General features: G+C 44.0%; 1 protein-coding gene across 1 annotated transcript in view; it reads right to left on the bottom strand.

Annotated features, from left to right (window-relative positions):
* The window catches only part of LOC141116684 (uncharacterized), a 218,410-nt gene extending 206,223 nt beyond the window's left edge, over nt 1–12,187 (bottom strand). Inside the window, exons 1-2 of the mRNA XM_073609075.1 lie at nt 12,055–12,187; nt 8,303–8,431 (exon numbers count right to left, since the gene is read on the bottom strand). Coding sequence (XP_073465176.1) covers nt 8,303–8,431; nt 12,055–12,187 — 262 coding nt within the window. The remainder of the gene's footprint in view (nt 1–8,302; nt 8,432–12,054) is intronic.
* Nucleotides 12,188–19,309: the final 7,122 nt, after the last annotated feature.

Below are 19,309 nucleotides of genomic sequence, written 5' to 3'. Positions count from 1 at the left end.
GAGGGTTGCCCAGGAGTGGGGATTAAACTACCCTTATGTGACTGAGGAGATAATGGATATTGTGGAGGCTTCCTGGGAACAATGGGAAGGGGACCTTATTTGAGGCTACTTGCATGTGCCTAAACCCCAAAGGACACCTGACCATGAGAAGTGGATAAGGTTTCAGGACATTTATAGAGAATGGTGGCAAGGACGGGCCATATACAAAGATCGTTTTTTGGTGCAGAACCCTGGTCAGCATACAGAAAGCTATTCGACCTCGGTCAGAGGGGAGGGAGACACGCGGAAAAGACTGCCGGATCACCGGTATTATCTGTAGAGCGCTATACAGGTATGCTGGACTAATCCTGGACTGCAAGTGCGCAGATGGGTTAGGGTGGGATGTCCCATTGACTTCTTACACAGGGTAACAGCTTCAGTGACTACCTGGCCAGTATGGACACTATTCCCTTGCTGTCCCTGTCAATCCCTTTATTAGTTTGTTGAACAAAATATTATGAACTCCAGTTGGAGTCACTCAGAAAGTATTTGGCTCATGGACTTGAATGTAACTGACCTGGCGTGTCTACTCAGGCTCTGTCCTGCAGGAGTCCCCAGACTCCTTTTGAGGGGATGGTAGTCCTGGTAGTGTTACCCATGCCAACAAGAATTGTAGATTTAAAGATAGAATACAAAATAGGATGTATGTTTATGTTTTTTTTCTGCAGGTATCTTCTGGAAAGATGGCTGTCTGAGATGATATTACAGATGAAGACCTGGAGTAATTAAAACATTTCTCCTTTGGGAGTGGTGTCTTGATTCTTCTTGTATTGACTGTAGTCATAGGGACTTATAGTTAGGAAACTGTACAGTGTTGAAATTGTGATTTTGTGAAATATTTATGTTTATTTATTTAATGTTACACACACATCACTGCAAAGTAGGGAAATATGAGTTAGTACAAGATAGAAACAGGAAAGACCAAAATATAGAACACCACATCCCATATATAGAAATATAGAAAGAAAGGGCTGTAGGCATTAAGCCTAGGGACTTTAAAGGTGTTAATATCAGAAAATTTTTTTATAAACACTGGTTCAAAACCATGTTTAGGATAAAAGAAAAAATTTTATTATTACAAATAATTTAAAAAAGGCCTATCACTGGGCCAATGCATAGTATAACAATTTCCAGAAAATTCATAAAATGCTACTACAGTTTATGATGCAGATACCAATTTCTTCCCGACATGTTTCGCTCTGTGGAGCTTCCTCAGGGGATTGTGTGGTATCAGTTATAGGACTGAAAATTACATAGAGACGGAAAAACCATCAATACATAAATATATTTAAATTTAGACAGATTACATAATAAAGATAATTTAACAAATACCAAAATATCAAATTAGTAATATAGAATGGAGTTAATATACATCATTATTAATTTTAACTCAAATTATTAAACTTGTATTCAATTGAAACAAAAAACAAACAACAAAACACACAAAAAAAAAAAAAAAAAAAAAGGGGGTATTCCAGGAATTTCTATGAGTGGGAGGTTAGCCTAGGAGTTAACTTTTCTCAAAAGTCTGGCAAAACTTCAGTCTCATTTTAACAAATATTGTTTCTAGGTAAGGATTTATTAATACCCCCTTTTTTTTGTGTGTGTGTTTTGTTGTTTGTTTTTTGTTTCAATTGAATACAAGTTTAATAATTTGAGTTAAAATTAATAATGATGTATATTAACTCCATTCTATATTACTAATTTGATATTTTGGTATTTGTTAAATTATCTTTATTATGTAATCTGTCTAAATTTAAATATATTTTTGTATTGATGGTTTTTCCTTCTCTATGTAATTTTCAGTCCTATAACTGATACCACACAATCCCCTGAGGAAGCTCCACAGAGCGAAACATGTCGGGAAGAAATTGGTATCTGCATCATAAACTGTAGTAGCATTTTATGAATTTTCTGGAAATTGTTATACTATGCATTGGCCCAGTGATAGGCCTTTTTTAAATTATTTGTAATAATAAAAATTTTTCTTTTATCCTAAACATGGTTTTGAACCAGTGTTTTTATAAAAAAAAATTCTGATATTAACACCTTTAAAGTCCCTAGGCTTAATGCCTACAGCCCTTTCTTTCTATATTGGAAATATGAGATGCCTCATGTTAGGAGGTAGGTAGGACTGTTTCCTGGTCTGTGGATCCCTTTTCCAAAACTGGGGACAGTTGTGATTTCCCTCCTATATCTCAGCAGTCCCCTCCTATCTGTTGCAAGCCCCTCCTATATCTCAGAAGTCCCATCCTACCTGTCTAGAGCCCCTCCTATGTAGCGCCCACCTACTTAGGTGTGTGCTAAATTAGTCAGTTAGGATTAGTGTCAGGTAAAATTGCCAGTGTTTTACCCTGCTGGTGTAAGCTGGTTGGTTAATGTGGTTGGGAGGTTTGTTAGAATAGAGGAGGGTGTGGCCATCTACACTCTGCCCTGTAAGATTTCCATCACTTTCTCTGAAATGTTCTGGAAAGTGGGTGGACTGAAGGAGTAGAGTGGCAGGTAGTTTTTGGAGACCCCTCTGAACCAATCGTTTTGCTTGGGCAGGGGTGGGACTGTTATAAAAGCTAAGGTCACATGTTCCAGGATGGCTCTGGTTGGAGATGGGATTTTGATCCAGAGAGGCAGCAAGAATGTGACCCTCAGGGGTCCAGGCTTGAAGGCCTGGGGGTGTAATGCTCTCAGCGCTGGAAAGCACCAGATCTTAAACCTGAAGGCCTGAGGGTTCAGAGACCTTAGCACTGGATGGTTAATTCATTAAAGTCACTTAAAGAATCTCCAGGAGCAATGGATCAGACATCACCAGCTGGGATGGTTCTGAACATTCGGAGCAGGAAGCGACTGCAAAAAGGATGCAGTAGCTTGTGGTGCGCCCGGACTTTTCCTGAACCGACCAGGGAGGATTGCAGGCAGGGCCGCCATCAGGGGAGTACAGCCCACACACTCGTAAGGGGCCCGAGAGTCTAGAAGGGCTCGGCTGTCTGGCGGGGATGAGAGAAGGCAGGGAGGGCATGAAAGCTCCGTGGCTGCGCTGGCTTTCAAAATGTGTGCGAGTCAACAGCTGCTGCTGTGTCACTGACATTGGGCTCTTTGCTGCCACCTCTGGTAAATTCCAGCATGTGCACTCATCGTGTGTTTTGCACAAGAGCTGGGACCAGGAACAGCACCTTCCAAGTAAGGACTAATGTACAACTGAAGAGAAACGGGGGGGTGGGGTGGTGTACATGTGTGTCTGTGTACATATGTGTGTGTATGTGTGTGCCTGTGTGAATCTGTGTACATATGTGTGTGTGCCTATGTGCATGTGCACATGTGCGTGTCTGTGTACATATGTGTGTGCCTGTGTGCATGTGTGAATCTGTGTACATATGTGTGTGTGCCTATGTGCATGTGTACATGTGTGTGTCTGTGTACATATGTGTGTGTGCCAATGCATGTGTACGTGTGTGTGTGCGCCCTTGTGTGCCTGTGTGTCTGTGTACATATGCGTGTGTGCCTGTGTACATGTGTGTGTGTCTGTGTACATATGTGTGTGCCTGTGTATGTGTGTGTGTGTGTGAGGGGGGCAGAGAGCATACAGGTGTGTGGGGGGCTGAGAGCATACAGGTGTTGGGGCTGAGAGCGTGCAGGTGAGAGGGGGGCTGAGAGCGTACAGGTGAGAGGGGGGCTGAGAGCATACAGGTGTTGGGGCTGAGAGCGTGCAGGTGAGAGGGGGGCTGAGAGCATACAGGTGTTGGGGCTGAGAGCGTACCGGTGAGAGGGGGGCTGAGAGCATACAGGTGTTGGGGCTGAGAGCGTACAGGTGAGAGGGGGGCTGAGAGCATACAGGTGTTGGGGCTGAGAGCGTGCAGGTGAGAGGGGGGCTGAGAACATACAAGTGTGTGGGGGTTGAGAGAGAACATATGTGAAGAAGGGCTGCGAGCGTACAAGTGTGACTGGGGCTTCAAGCTCACAAGTGTAAGGGGGGGCTGCGAGTGTACAGCTGCTGGTTTGGGATGTCTCTTTTGGGCAAAATATAAATATGAAAGCACTGATGACTTATAATACACTGTTCATTTTCATATATGATGTTGTAACTGTTAAAATAAAAGGTGTGTGCACGGAAGGACTTGATGGGATGGCCAGTGGGCAGGCCCTGGGGAATGTTGGCGGTCAGGCCTGGGGGGGGCCCAGGCCTAAAGCTGTCTAAGGGGCCCCACAATTTCTGATGGTTGCCCTGATTGCAGGAGTCAAGATAGGCAGGGGAGACCTGGCACTTCTAAGATCTGAATCCCAGGGTGTTTTTCAGAGAGGCACCTGTCGGTTCATTAAGGGAAAAGGATAGAACTACCATTACAGGAACCAAAGATTTAGAGGCAGCTCATACTTCCTGAAGATACAGACTGTACATATTGCACATTCTTTTCTGCCATGCATTAAGGGAAAAGAATAAAGTTTAATGTTTAACTGTTCTGGACTGTCTGCTGTGTCATTCGTGCAGGGGAGGAGAACAGAGCTACACTAACAGAAAGGAATGAACTACCAGCAGCTCCTATGGGGATAATGCTTTACCCCTTAATCCCCGCAGTCCCTTCCTACCTGTCTAGAGCCCCACCTTTATCTCAGCAGTCTCCTCTTTCCTGTATAGAGCCCCTCCTATATCTCATCGGTCACCCCCTGTCTGTCTAGAGCCCCTCCTATATTGCAGCAGTCACCTTCTGCCTGTCTTGAGCCCCTCCTATATCTCAGCAGTTCCCTCCTACCTGTCTAGAGCCCCTCCTAAGACCTCAGCAGTTCCCTCCTACCTGTATAGAGCCCCTCCTATATCTCATCAGTCACCTCCTGCCTATCTAGAGCCCCTCCTATATCTTGGCAGTCACCTCCTGCCTGTCTGGAGCCCCTGCTATATCTCAGAAGCCCCCTCCTTTCTGTCTAGAGCCCCTCCTATATCTCAGCAGTCCCCTCCTTCCTGTCTAGAGCTAGAGCCCCTCCTACATCTCAACAGTCCCCTCCTACCTGTATAGAGCCCCTCCTATATGTCATCAGTCACCTCCTGCCTATCTAGAGCCCCTCCTATATCTCATCGGTCACCTCCTGCCTGTCTTGAGCCCCTCCTATATCTCAGCAGTCCCCTCCTACCTGTCTGGAGCCCCTCTTTTATCTCAGCAGTCCCCCCTGGCTGTCTAGAGCCCCTCCTTTATCTCAGCAGTCCCCTCCTACCTGTCTAGAGCCCCTCCAATATCTCAGCAGTTACCTCCTACCTGTCTAGAGCCCCTCCTTTATCTCAGCAGTTCCCTCCTACCTGTCTAGAGCCCCTCTTATATCTAAGCAGTCTCCTCCTTTCTGTCTAGAGCCCCTCCTATATCTCATCAGTCACCTCCTACCTGTCTAGAGCCCCTCCTAAGGCCTCAGCAGTCCCCTTCTACCTGTATAGAGCCCCTCTTATATCTCAGCAGTCACCTCCTGCCTGTATAGAGCCCCTCCTATATCTCAGCAGTCACCTCCTGCCTGTCTAGAGCCCCTCCTATATCTGAGCAGTCCCCTCCTGCCTATCTAGAGCCTCTCTTTTATCTCAGCAGTCCCCTCCTGCCTGTCTAGAGCCCCTCCTATATCTAAGCAGTCTCCTCCTTTCTGTCTAGAGCCCCTCCTATATCTTAGCAGTCCCCTCCTACTTGTCTAGAGCCGCTCCTATATCTCATCAGTCACCTCCTACCTGTCTAGAGCCCTCCTATATCTCAGAAGTCACCTCCTACCTGTCTAGAGCCCCTCCTATATCTAAGCAGTCCCTTCCTGCCTGTCTAGAGCCCCTCTTATATCTCAGCAGTCCCCTCCTACTTGTCTAGAGCCCCTCCTATATCTAAGCAGTCTCCTCCTTTCTGTCTAGAGTCCCTTCTATATCTCAACATTCACCTCCTACCTGTCTAGAGCCCTCCCATATCTCAACAGTCCCCTCCTGCCTGTCTAGAGCCTCTCCTTAATGTCAGCAGTCTCCTTCTTCCTGTATAGAGCCCTTTCTATATCTCATCAGTCACCTCCTGCCTGTCTAGAGCCCCTCCTATATCTAAGCAGTCTCCTCCTTCCTGTCTAGAGCCCCTCCTATATCTCAAAAGTCCCCTTCTACCTGTCTAGAGCCCTTCCTATATCTCAGCAGTCTCCTACTTGTCTAGAGCCCCTCCTATATCTCAGCAGTCCCCTCCTACTTGTCTAGGGTCTCTCCTTGATCTCAGCAGTCCTCTCCTACCTGTCTAGAGCCCCTACTACAGTATCTCACAAAAGTGAGTACACCCCTCACATTCTTGTAAATATTTTATTATATCTTTACAACACTGAAGAAATGACACTTGTCTACAATGTAAAGTAGTGAGTGTACAGCTTGTATAACAGTGTAAATTTGCTGTCCCCTCAAAATAACTTAACACACAACCATTAATGTCTAAACCGCTGGCAACAAAAGTGAGTACACCCCTAAATGAAAATGTCCAAATTGGGCCCCAAGTGTCAATATTTTGTGTCGCCATCATTATTTTCCAGCACTGCCTTAACCCTCTTGGGCATGGAGTTTACTAGAGCTTCACAGGTTGCCACTGGAGCCCTCCTCCACTCCTCCATGACAACATTACGGAGCTGGTGGATGTTAGAGACCTTGCGCTCCTCCTTCTTCTGTTTGAGGATGCCCCACAGGTGCTCAATAGGGATTAGGTCTGGAGACATGCTTGGCCATTCACCTTTACCCTCAGCTTCTTTAGCAAGACAGTGGTCATCTTGGAGGTGTGTTTGGGGTCGTTATCATGTTGGAATACTGCCCTGTGTCCCAGTCTCTGAAGGGAGAGGATCATGCTCTGCTTTAGTATGTCACAGTACATGTTGGCATTCATGGTTCCCTCAATGAACTGTAGCTCCCCAGTTCCGGCAGCACTCATGCAGCCCCAGACCATGACACTCCCACCACCATGCTTGACTGTAGGCAAGACACACTTGTCTTTGTCCTCCTCACCTGGTTGCCATCACACACGCTTGACACCATCTGAACCAAATAAGTTTATCTTGGTCTCATCAGACCACAGGACATGGTTCCAGTAATCCATGTCCTTAGTCTGCTTGTCTTCAGCAAACTGTTTGCGAGCTTTCTTGTGTATCATCTTTAGAAGAGGCTTCCTTCTGGGACGACAGCCATGCAAACCAATTTGATGCAGTGTGCGATGTATGGTCTGAGCACTGACAGGCTTCAACCTCTACAGCAATGCTGGTAGTACTCATATGTCTATTTCCCAAAGACAACCTCTGGATATGACGCTGAGCACATGCACGCAACTTCTTTGGTCGACCGTGGCAAGGCCTGTTCTGAGTGGAACCTGTCCTGTTAAACTGCTGTATGGTCTTGGCCACTGTGCTGCTGCTCAGTTTCAGGGTCTTGGCAATCTTCTTATAGCCTAGGCCATCTTAATGTAGAGCAACAATTCTTTTTTTTTCAGATCCTCAGAGAGTTCTTTACCATGAGGTGCCATGTTGAACTTCCAGTGAGCAGTTTGAGAGAGTAAGAGTGATAACAAATTTAACACACCTGCTCCCCATTCACACCTGAGACCTTGTAACACTAACGAGTCACATGAAAATGGCTAATTGGGCCCAATTTGGACATTTTCACTTAGGGGTGTACTCACTTTTGTTGCCAGCGGTTTAGACATTAATGGCTGTGTATTGAGTTATTTTGAGGGGACAGCAAATTTACACTGTTATACAAGCTGTACACTCACTACTTTACATTGTAGACAAGTGTCTCACTTTTGTGAGATACTGTATATCTCAGGAGTCCCCTCCTACCTGTCTAGAGCCCCTCCTATATCTCAGCAGTCCCCTCCTACCTGTCTAGAGCCCCTCCTATATCTCAGCAGTCCCCTCCCTTCTGTCATATATCAGCAGTGTCAATTTTTTAAATAAGCAGAGTTGGAAAACAGAAAAGTGAGGTGAAGCAACAATCTAATAAAATGAAATTATTTTAATTTATTTATGTTTTTACATTCTGCATTGCTATAAGTTTTGTGTTTGTTGGGTGTGTTCTGTGTGTTATTTCCTGTGTTATATGTTCTGTTTTCTGTGTGTTATGATGGGTGTTTTGCACTTTGTGTTGATTCTGTGTATGTTTTATATTGTATGTATGTGTATTAAGTGTTTTATGTGTGTTATGTGTTTTATGTGTGTTATAATTCATGTGTCTCTTTGTCGGACACAGAAAGCTCTCAGATGAAACACAGATAAGAGATAGAAGAAATGTTTTTATACTTACACAGGAATATGATGCTGATGGCAGCAGACATGGTGGCCGCGTCCAGCAAGATGTGAGCATCTGTTTGCAAAGCAGAAGTTATGACTTTTGTAATTTCCTGAGTTTTATACGTAGGAAATGTCACAACTGCTAAAATTAAAGAAGAGCACAGTATTCAAGAGACACCATCAGAATGGACTATCACGTCATTAGAAATTGTATTTATTTCTATTGGTTGTTGTACTTTGCACTGTATTACTTAATAGGCCAGGCTGGGCACTACAGGACACTCTAAGGATGGGCCAAAGTAAGATTTAAATTGGCTAGTTGAACTATTTTTGTCCATCTATGTATTATAATATCTGGATTATAATGATGATATTATTATAAACTTACTTACCTTTTACATGCTCAAGGAGGAATTTTGTACAGCTAACCAAGCTAACTATTTCATGTATGGCAAAATTTAGAGATATACAGGCAGTTTTTAATCAACACCCAAATATGTAGACAAAATAGAAAAATAGCCGGAAACTCCAATCCATAAGAAAAATCTATTGGCACATGTAGGAAAACAAAAAAGCAGACGCGTTTCGGCCAAAGAGCCTGGGTCACTGCATGCACTGTACTGGATATTCTCTTTTTATTTTGGTTCATTTTGTTTGTTTCACAGTAATAAAAAAAAAAATGCAAATACAGTAACATTTAAAAAAAAAAAGAGGCCCTACAGAAAAATGAAGAATGTATTTTTTTTCCCCTAATGGTTTGTATATTTTAAAGTATTGTTATATAGAAAGAAATCAAATTATAAAATACAGAAGTAATAAAGAAAAACACAAATACATTCTCTTCTACATTATTCTTATAGTGTGTATTTTATTTTTTATATTAAAAAATCAAATAATAAAACACATGAAAATAAACAAGGCCTCTGTGTTTACAAGTAACAGCGGGGAGCAGAGGGTGATAGCTGGAGGGGGCAGAATGGAGTTGCGCCATGTTCCCGGATGTAAAACTGGACACACATGACAAGGCCCAAGTTTGACATACACTATATTGTTAAAAGTATTGGGACACCTGCCTTTACACGCACATGAACTTTAATGGCATCCCAGTCTTAGTCCGTAGGGTTCAATATTGAGTTGGCCCACCCTTTGCAACTATAACAGCTTCAACTCTTGTGGGAAGGCTGTCCACAAGGTTTAGGAGTGTGTCTATGGGAATGTTTGACCATTCTTCCAGAAGTGAATTTGTGAGGTCAGGCACTGATGTTGGACGAGAAGACCTGGTTCACAGTCTCCGCTCTAATTCAACCCAAAGGTGTTCTTGAGGTCAGGACTCTGTGCAGGCCAGTCAAGTTCTTCCACCCCAAACTCGCTCATCCATGTCTTTATAGACCTTGCTTTGTGCACTGGTGCGAAGTCATGATGGAACAGGAAGGGGCCATCCCCAAACTGTTCCCACAAAGTTGGGAGCATGATAATGTCCAAAATATCTTGGTATGCCGATGCCTTAAGAGTTTCCTTCACTGGAACTAAGGGGCCAAACCCGACCCCTGAAAGATAACCCCACCCCATAATCCCCCCTCCACCAAATGATTTGGACCAATGCACAAAGCGAGGTTCATAAAGACATGGATGAGCGAGTTTGGGGTGGAGGATCTTAACTGGCCTGCACAGAGTCCTCAACACCTCAACACCTTTGGGATGAATTAGAGAAGAGAGTGCGAGCCAGGCCTTCTCATCCAACATCAGTGCCTGACCTCACAAATACTCTTCTGGAAGTATGGTCAAACATTCACATAGACACACTCCTAAATCTTGTGGACAGCCTTCCCAGAAAAGTTGAAGCTGTTGTAGCCAAATTAATGTTGAAACCTACGAACTAAAACTGGGATGCCATTAAAGTTCATGTGCGTGTAAAGGGAGGCGTCCCAATACTTTTGGTGATATAGCGTATATACCCTAGACAGTTTACTAAGCCAGAGGAGTGAATGTTGCTGTTTACCTGGCTGCTGTGGCACTTATCTGGGAGAAGTACCTGGGACAAAGTCAGCAGCCCTTGCGGGGATGAGCGCTACATTTAGTTTCGATTACAATTTTAAAAAGTTTAACCAAACCCTTCTAACCTTTATTTACAGCCAAATACATGTGACCAGCTATGACACCAGCCATTCGAGGGATTGAAAGTTTAGCGGAAAGCTGACTGGCAGCACTGTGACCATTACCACCAGAGGCATGACTTGAATGTGGCCTACTTGGGGAACAGACACATTGGTGGGTTTAATTGCATTTTAGACCTCCGTAATATCACTTTCCACATTGGTTTCACCGAAATGGCAACATTTCGGCAATTTTCTTCCAGTTCTCCAAAATTTTGGCAAATCAAAAACAGTTTGTTTCCTTCCTCCTCGGATATGAGTAGAATCACTTGTGGCTAAATCTGTATGACCTCCATGTCTGGCACCCAGCTGGGTTGTGGAAGTGAAATGGAGAGCGTTGTACACTGAGGATGGGCAATACAGGAAGAGAGAATCTTCTTTTAGCTCAGATATTTCCAAACTTTTCAGTACAAGGGCCTTACCGCATATCTTACAAATAGTCATAGGCCAGAACAAAATCAGGTTTATAAATGCAAAACTCAAACTGAAATTAATTAATAAATGTTATCTGGAGGTCTTTTTTTATTATTATATTTTTTTATAAGAAAAGATTGAGAGCAACGAAAAAACTTCAACTTCAAAAGCAAAGAAATTCCAAATAAACTTGAACCCTTCCTTACATCAGAGTCCCCATCTAAGTTCCCCTTACATCTGAGTCCTACTTACATCAGGGTCCCCATCAGAGTTCCCCCTTACATTAGGTCCCCATCAGAGTTCCCCCTTACATCAGGGTCCCCATCAGGGCCTCCCTTACATCAGGGTCCCCATTAAAGCCCCACTTACATCAGGGTCCACCTCAGAGCCCTCCCCTTAAATCAGGGTCCCCATCAGAGCCCCCCTTACATCAGGGTCCCCATTAGAGCCCCACTTACATCAGGGTCCCCATCAGAGTTCACCCTTACATTAGGTCTCCATCAGAGTTCCCCCTTACATCAGGGTCCCCATCAGGGCCTCCCTTACATCAGGGTCCCCATTAGAGCCCTACTTACATCAGGGTCCCCATCAGAGCCCTCCCCTTAAATCAGGGTCTCCATCAGAGCCCCCCTTACATCAGGGTCCCCATCAGAGCCCCCCTTACATCAGGGTCCCCATTAGAGCCCCACTTACATCAGGGTCCCCATCAGAGTTCCCCCTTACATCAGGGTCCCCATCAGGGCCTCCCTTACATCAGGGTCCCCATTAGAGCCCCACTTACATCAGGGTCCCCATCAGAGCCCTCCCCTTAAATCAGGGTTCCCATCAGAGCCCCCCTTACATCAGGGTCCCCATCAGAGCCCCCCTTACATCAGGGTCCCCATCAGAGCCCCCCTTACATCAGGGTCCCCATCAGAGCCCCCCTTACATCAGGTCCCTATCAGAGCCCTCCCCTTATATCAGGATCCCCATCAGAGCCCTCCCCTTATATCAGGATCCCCATCAGAGCCCCCATTACATCTGTCTTCCATCAGAGGGACAGGTAAAACCTTTTAGCAGGCCATATTTGGCACGCAAGCCATATTTTAAAGACCCCTGATTTAACTAAAAGAAGAGGATCTTCAGTGCCCCCCAAAAAAGTAAAAGTCAGCAGCTATAAATACTGTAGCTGCTGACTTTTAATAAAAGGATTACTTACCTGTCCAGGGATCCAGCACCATCCTCCCCCGCAAGGGTTGTTTGCGGGTCCCCGGCACCAGCATGTTTACTAGAGGATGCCGGCTGTGACTCCTTGCGGCTTCACAACCAGCTTCCAACTGTGCATGCACCATGCTTTGTGAATAGGCCCACAGCCTTCTGGGTCCTGTGTCGTGTCCCAGGAGGCTGCAGGCAAAAGGGGGGGGGGCAACTTCCACTGGGTTTGCCTAGGCAAAGGTGGAGTTGGGTTCCTGTCAAAACCCCCCTCCAAAAAAAAAAAATATATGTCCAAAAGTGGGAAAGGAGGCGGAAAGTCGGGACTTCCCCATTCGGGGGAAGTTCCGCTTTAATGGTAAAAGCAAAACTGTGACCACCAGGTAGATTACACAATTTTGAATGTTTTTATTTGAACAAAAACATAGAATAAACAGGTAGTATGCAGCATTTTCCTCCTCCTGACATCATTGGCTGGCATCTACATCAAATTAAATAATAATAATAATACATTTTAAATTTGCTGATGTCAGCGTTTTCTTGGACGTTCTTCCTCTTCTCTACCCCTTGTTGTGGAAGTAGATGAAGCATACAAAAGCAGCTAATACAAATACAGAAATCACCAGTCGTATTATATTCTGCACCTTGTAATCTAAGGAGATAATCAGATGTTACATAGTTACAATGAGACATGAATCCTGAATAGAAATGATCTTCACTCTTTGACGTTGATTCAGTAATGCAGTAGAGTCTGTTGACCTTGAAGAGTCATTAAAAAGTAATTTTCACTTAGATTAGTAAAGAAGCTGAAGTTGTATTTTCTTAAAAGCTCACCCATAGGCGTGCGCACAGGGTGTGCCAGGTGTGCCTGGGCACACCCTAATCGCCTTGTGTGGTGCATATTCCCCCCTGTTTAGACCACTGATATTTCATCCAAAAAAAAAAAATGTTACAAAATAAAATAATTTAAAAAGAATAAAAATAAAACTACTGACACTGTCCACTGCCCTGTTGACACCATCAGTACATATACACATGCATATGTATTTGAGCTTTGGGGTGCACACCCTAATGCAAGAGGCTGCGCACACCTATGAGCTCACCTATCCCTTTGATGAAGTCTATCACTTTGATGAACACACATGTTCAGTGGCGCAACACGTCAGGGAGGAGCCGGGTGTCGCCACTTCTGGTCGTGGCCGAGACCGGAAGTTCCCTTTGTTTGCACGCTGTACTGAGTGTTCCTTAACTGTAAGTTACTACTTATTATTAATAAATATTTTTTGGATTACTACACTATGGAGCCCCCCCCTTCTTTATTGCATTTATTATTGCATCGGATGAGCTTGGAAGTTTACCCTTGTTACCGGCATTGGTGTGGATACCCTTTGGAACCAATCGATTGCTGAGGATTCATCTCTCTATCAGTACAGAGGCCTGATTTGACCTGTAGGGGTCTTCCTATGAGGTGAGAGGCTGGGGCAAATGAGTGGCGCACATTGGATGGTAAAATATTCGGATGAAGTTTTTTTCTGCTGTCTTCACTTTCACTTCTTTCTTTGAAACGTTTATCTGGATGTTTTTCATTGGACATTATTATTGCACTATTACCACTTTGGAGCATTTTTTGCACTTTATAAATATATTTTTTTAAGACTGTTTTTTGCACTTTGAAAGAAGATTATTATGATTGCTATTTTGCACATGCAGATGAACTTTCTTCATATATTGCACTTTATTCATCAATTGTAGTTAGTATTATCACAGAGGGATTTAGTGAAGTCTGATTATTGCACTTTCAGATTCATACTTATTGATTGATTGATTTTGCTTATATATATATATATATATATATATATATATATATATATATATATATATATTTTTTTTTTTTTTTTTTTTTTTTAATTTTGCAATTTGGTTTAGTTAGCGCCACATTACCCTTCATCTTTAAAAAAAAATCCCATCCCCACCCTTTTATTCTACCCTCCCCCCATCACCCTTTCAACACTTTTTTTTTTAATTGGATTTTTCGTTTACGCTTTAAGATCAATTTTTTTTTAGTACATCACGGGACACAGAGCAGCTTTAGTAACCCTTACTAAAAGGGTTATGCGCCACCTACTGGTGCTTGAACACTGGCAGTGGTTCTGGTGGACTTGTGGTTCTACTCACATGTGCTGCTGGCTTCCATGTTCACCTATGGGTGTCACCTACTCTACTGTGGATGTATGTCCCTTTCCCTTCTATCACTTCCTGGTCTGCCTCCCAGTCTGCTTATCTATATATAGACATGCTCTGTGCAGCTTGCATTGCCTGGACAACTTCCTAATTTCCCTGTTCTCCTGTTTTCTCACGTATTACTTGTATTCTGGGTCTGACTTCCCATGTACCGACCTCCAGCTTCGTCTTGCGTGTTTGCCTGCCTGCCGCCGGCCTTGGCCTTGGCTCATTTTCCAGATCCCCTTCTCCAGCCGCTGTCTCGGGTCCTCATTGGATAGATTGATAGCAGTGCAGCCATTGGCTCCCGCTGCTGTCAATCAAATCCAATTAGGGTTGCACCGCTACTAGTATCGGTGCCGATATCGAGTATTTGCACAAGTATCGGTACTGATGCAAATGCGCCGATACCTGAAACCGATACTCTCAGGCTCGGTTCTTTAAGCTGTCAGTGGGTCTCCCCTGTTGACAGCTAAAGTGTTAAAGAAGTCCGGTAATTGGAGCTGTGAAAAAAAAAGCAGCTGGCAATGTTTATTAACATCATTGCTCAGCCACTGAAACACTAAAATAAAAAGAAACATTGTTTCTTTTTGTATCTTTCTGTTTCTTCATCTGCAGATCAAAGGGATGAATAAATGTTCCTCTGTTTAACCCCTTATTAGCCCTTAATTTACTCTAATCAGCCCTAATTAATTCCTTATTCTCCTCCATTTAATTATTTTCCTGCTTTTTTGTTTTGTTCACGTCTATTTTTTAAACAATAAAGAATTAAACCTTTTTTGTGTTTGCTTTGTTAGTAAATATTTTTGCACAAATATATTAACATATATTTACAAATTTCACATTGAAAAAGCGCAAAATTAAAAACCAAAATCTATTTATTTTATTTGTAAATAACTTTTCAATGCTTTGTACCATTGCTGACAGCTGAAGTGAAAACAAAACAGTTGCGGTAGGTATCGGTAATTGGTATCGGCGAGTACCAAAAAAAAAAAGTATCGGTACTCATAACCGTTGTAAAAAAAATGGTATCGGTGCATCTCTAAATCCAATGATGCGGGAGCCGGGGGTGGGGCAGAGTTCTGCTGTCTTTGTCAATGGATGCACGAGTGCCCTGAGGGAGAGCAACTCTCTGTGGGGGCACCTGATGAAGAGGAGGAGCCAGGAGTGCAGCGGAGGGACCCCAGAAAAGGAGGATTGGGGCCGATCTGTGCAAAACCCTTGCACAGAGGAGGTAAGTATAACATGTTTGTTATTTAAAAAAACAAAAATGTAAGCTTTATAATCAAAATAAGCATCCTTAACACAGAATGTTATCTCTAGCAGACCCTGCTGGAGAACACTAAGATAGCATGTAGGTGAGATAATTCAGTATTTAAAGCAGAGTTCTGCCCAAAAATGGAACTTCCGCTTTAAGTGACGGTGACCCCTTGACATGCCACATTTGGCATGTCATTTTTTTGGGGGGGGAGGGGAGCGGATACCCTCTGTTTAGAGGCACCCAGCTCCCACTTCCTCACAGGGCTCTGCGGCGCCGGAAGGAAATTCACCTCTCCCTCCATGCAATCTTTAGTGACACGTCACAGGTCCCAGAAGATTGCCCGGCCAATCAAAGCGCACAGTGCGGTTCGCGCGTGTGCAGTGCGTGCCCAGCTGTGAAGCCACGGCCGGGCGCCCACAGTCAGAATGCAGGCGCTGTGGAGAGGAGGGGGAGAGGAGCGGGGCTTCATTACAGCCATTTGCTAAAATCATTTAAGTTCATTTTTTTCTCATTAATGTACACACAGCACCCCATATTGACAGAAAAACACAGAATTGTTGACATTTTTGCAGATTTATTAAAAAAGAAAAACTGAAATATCACATGGTCCTAAGTATTCAGACCCTTTGCTGTGACACCCATATATGTAACTCAGGTGCTGTCCATTTCTTCTGATCATCCTTGAGATGGTTCTACACCTTCATTTGAGTCCAGCTGTGTTTGATTATACTGATTGGGCTTGATTAGGAAAGCCACACACCTGTCTATATAAGACCTTACATCTCACAGTTCATGTCAGAGCAAATGAGAATCATGAGGTCAAAGGAACTGCCTGAAGAGCTCAGAGACAGAATTGTGGCAAGGCACAGATCTGGCCAAGGTTACAAAAAATTTCTGCTGCACTTAAGGTTCCTAAGAGCACAGTGGCCTCCATAATCCTTTATTGGAAGACGTTTGGGACGACCAGAACCCTTCCCAGAGCTGGCCGTCTGGCCAAACTGAGCTATCGGGGGAGAAGAGCCTTGGTGAGAGAGGTAAAGAAGAACCCAAAGATCACTGTGGCTGAGCTCCAGAGATGCAGTCGGGAGATGGGAGAAAGTTGTAGAAAGTCAACCATCACTGCAGCCCTCCACCAGTCGGGGCTTTATGGCAGAGTGGCCCGACGGAAGCCTCTCCTCAGTCCAAGACACATGAAAGCCTGCATGGAGTTTGCTAAAAAACACCTGAAGGACTCCAAGATGGTGAGAAATAAGATTCTCTGGTCTGATGAGACCAAGATAGAACTTTTTGGCCTTAATTCTAAGCGGTATGTGTGGAGAAAACCAGGTACTGCTCATCACCTGACCAATACAGTCCCAACAGTGAAGCATGGTGGTGGTAGCATCATGCTGTGGGGGTGTTTTTCAGCTGCAGGGACAGGACGACTGGTTGCAATCGAGGCAAAGATGAATGCGGCCAAGTACAGGGATATCCTGGACGAAAACCTTCTCCAGAGTGCTCAGGACCTCAGACTGGGCCGAAGGTTTACCTTCCAACAAGACAATGACCCTAAGCACACAGCTAAAATAACGAAGGAATGGCTTCACAACGACTCTGTGACTGTTCTTGAATGGCCCATCCAGAGCTCTGACTTAAACCCAATTGAGCATCTCTGGAGAGACCAAAAAAATGGCCGTCCACCAATGTTTACCATCCAACCTGACAGAACTGGAGAGGATCTGCAAGGAGGAATGGCAGAGGATCCCCAAATCCAGGTGTGAAAAACTTGTTGCATCTTTCTCAAAAAGATTCATGGCTGTGTTAGATCAAAAGGGGCTTCTACTAAATACTGAGCAAAGGGTCTGAATACTTAGGACCATGTGATATTTCAGTTTTTCTTTTTTAATAAATCTGCAAAAATGTCAACAATTCTGTGTTTTTCTGTCAATATGGGGTGCTGTGTGTACAATATGGGGTGCTGTGTGTACATTAATGAGGGAAAAAATGAACTTAAATGATTTTAGCAAATGGCTGCAATATTTCAAAGAGTGAAACATTTAAGAGGGTCTGAATACTTTCCGTCCCCGTTGTATGTATAAATATATATATATTGCTGCTGCAGGCTGTGTCTTGTACCATCTTCTGTGGTGTCATCCAGGGACTGGCTGTCTTTTCTGGCTTCTTACCACCAGCCCCCTGATGATGTGCATGCGCCACAATGCATCACCAGGGAGCCAGCTGCAGGCACCAGGGAAAGACAACTGATGACGTGCCATGGCTCATATGGGGGGCCTTGAGGTTTCTTCAGGGTTGCCTTGGCCTAAAAATTGCCCAAAAATTGTGTACAAGCCAGCGTGTGAATGAAGCATAACTTTTTAGTTACACTAATGCCGCGTACACACGGGCGGACTTTTCTAAGGACTAGGTCCAGTGGACTTTTCGACTGACTTTTCGATGGACTTTCTGATGGACTTTGGAATAAACTTACTTGCCTACACACGATCAACCAAAGTCCAACGGATTCGTACGTGATGACGTACGACCGGACTAAAATAAGGAAGTTCACAGCAAGTAGCCAATAGCTGCCCTAGCGTCGGTATTTGTCCGTCGGACTAGCATACAGGCGAGCGGACTTCTCTACCGGAATCGAGTCCGTCGGAAAGGTTTGAAACATGTTTCATTTCTAGGTCCGTCAAACTTTTGGGGAAAAAAAGTCCGCTGGAGCCCACACAAGATCGAATTATCCGATGGAGTCCGGTCCGCCTGACCAAGTCTGCCGTAAAGTCCGCTCGTGCGTACGCGGCATAAGTCACATGTGCACCATTTCAACCTTTTAGCTGCCGCTGTCCTAGCGATCAGTGGCATCATCAATTGATAAGGAGGATTTCAGTCGCCTGCATAGCATCCTTGTTTGTCCCTCCCCTGTCCCTCTCTATCAGTGTTGGGGGTTACATTAGCTGAGTGATTGAGAAAACTGAGGGAGAAGAGAAACATTGGAATACTAGTAAACCTATTAGAATAGTCTTTTATATTTTAGAATGGGGTGCCTTGAGACGGTCCATCATTTTTAAAGTGTGCCTTGACTGAAAAAAGGTTGAGAAAAACTGCAGTAGAGTACCCGAGGCCTCCTGGGATGTATGCTCTGGATATACCAGGAGGCTGCTGTGACATCGTTTAATAAAATGTTTGATTTTGATAGAGGAGGGGGTAGGGGCGAGAGGACATGAAGTGGGTGGGTGAAGTACCACTTTAAGTCATAAGTCATGTTATCTGCATAAATTTTCCCCATAAAAGACTTTCAACTCATCAAATAATATAGAGCTGAGATATTTTGTCCTACATGGTGATGTGAAGATAATAAAGACGATTGTTGTGGCTTCACGCAGGAAATAAATGGTTTCCGATAGTAAAAGGGAAGTGGTGTCTTCTACAACTTATTGAGTTCTATTACCAGGACATTCCACAACACTAAAACCAATAAATTACTAAGATAGTAATCTCCGGAAACAATCAGATACATTCTCTCCACAGACAGATCCGTTCTGAGATGATATCCGAGGTTATGGCTTACCTTGTATTATGTCACTGAACAAGCCAAACGTGTAATGTGGGATTCTGAAACACTAATCAAGGTGAAAGCTTTAATATGGTGGCACACGGGCAGTGCTTAAAGTGGATTTAGCCTCAATCAATACAGCTCATATAAGCTTTACCATCTTCACGTCATTTCCAAAGTTTCTTTCAATCTTTTTTGCAGCTTTCATTAAAGGGCCTTGGCAAGATACCCCGCAGATACCCCCAG

This window comes from Aquarana catesbeiana, linkage group LG13, assembly GCF_042186555.1.
Source record: "Aquarana catesbeiana isolate 2022-GZ linkage group LG13, ASM4218655v1, whole genome shotgun sequence".
Lineage (NCBI taxonomy): Eukaryota > Metazoa > Chordata > Amphibia > Anura > Ranidae > Aquarana > Aquarana catesbeiana.
Note: the sequence above shows the minus strand (reverse complement) of the source record. Positions and strands in the feature narration are given on the sequence as shown.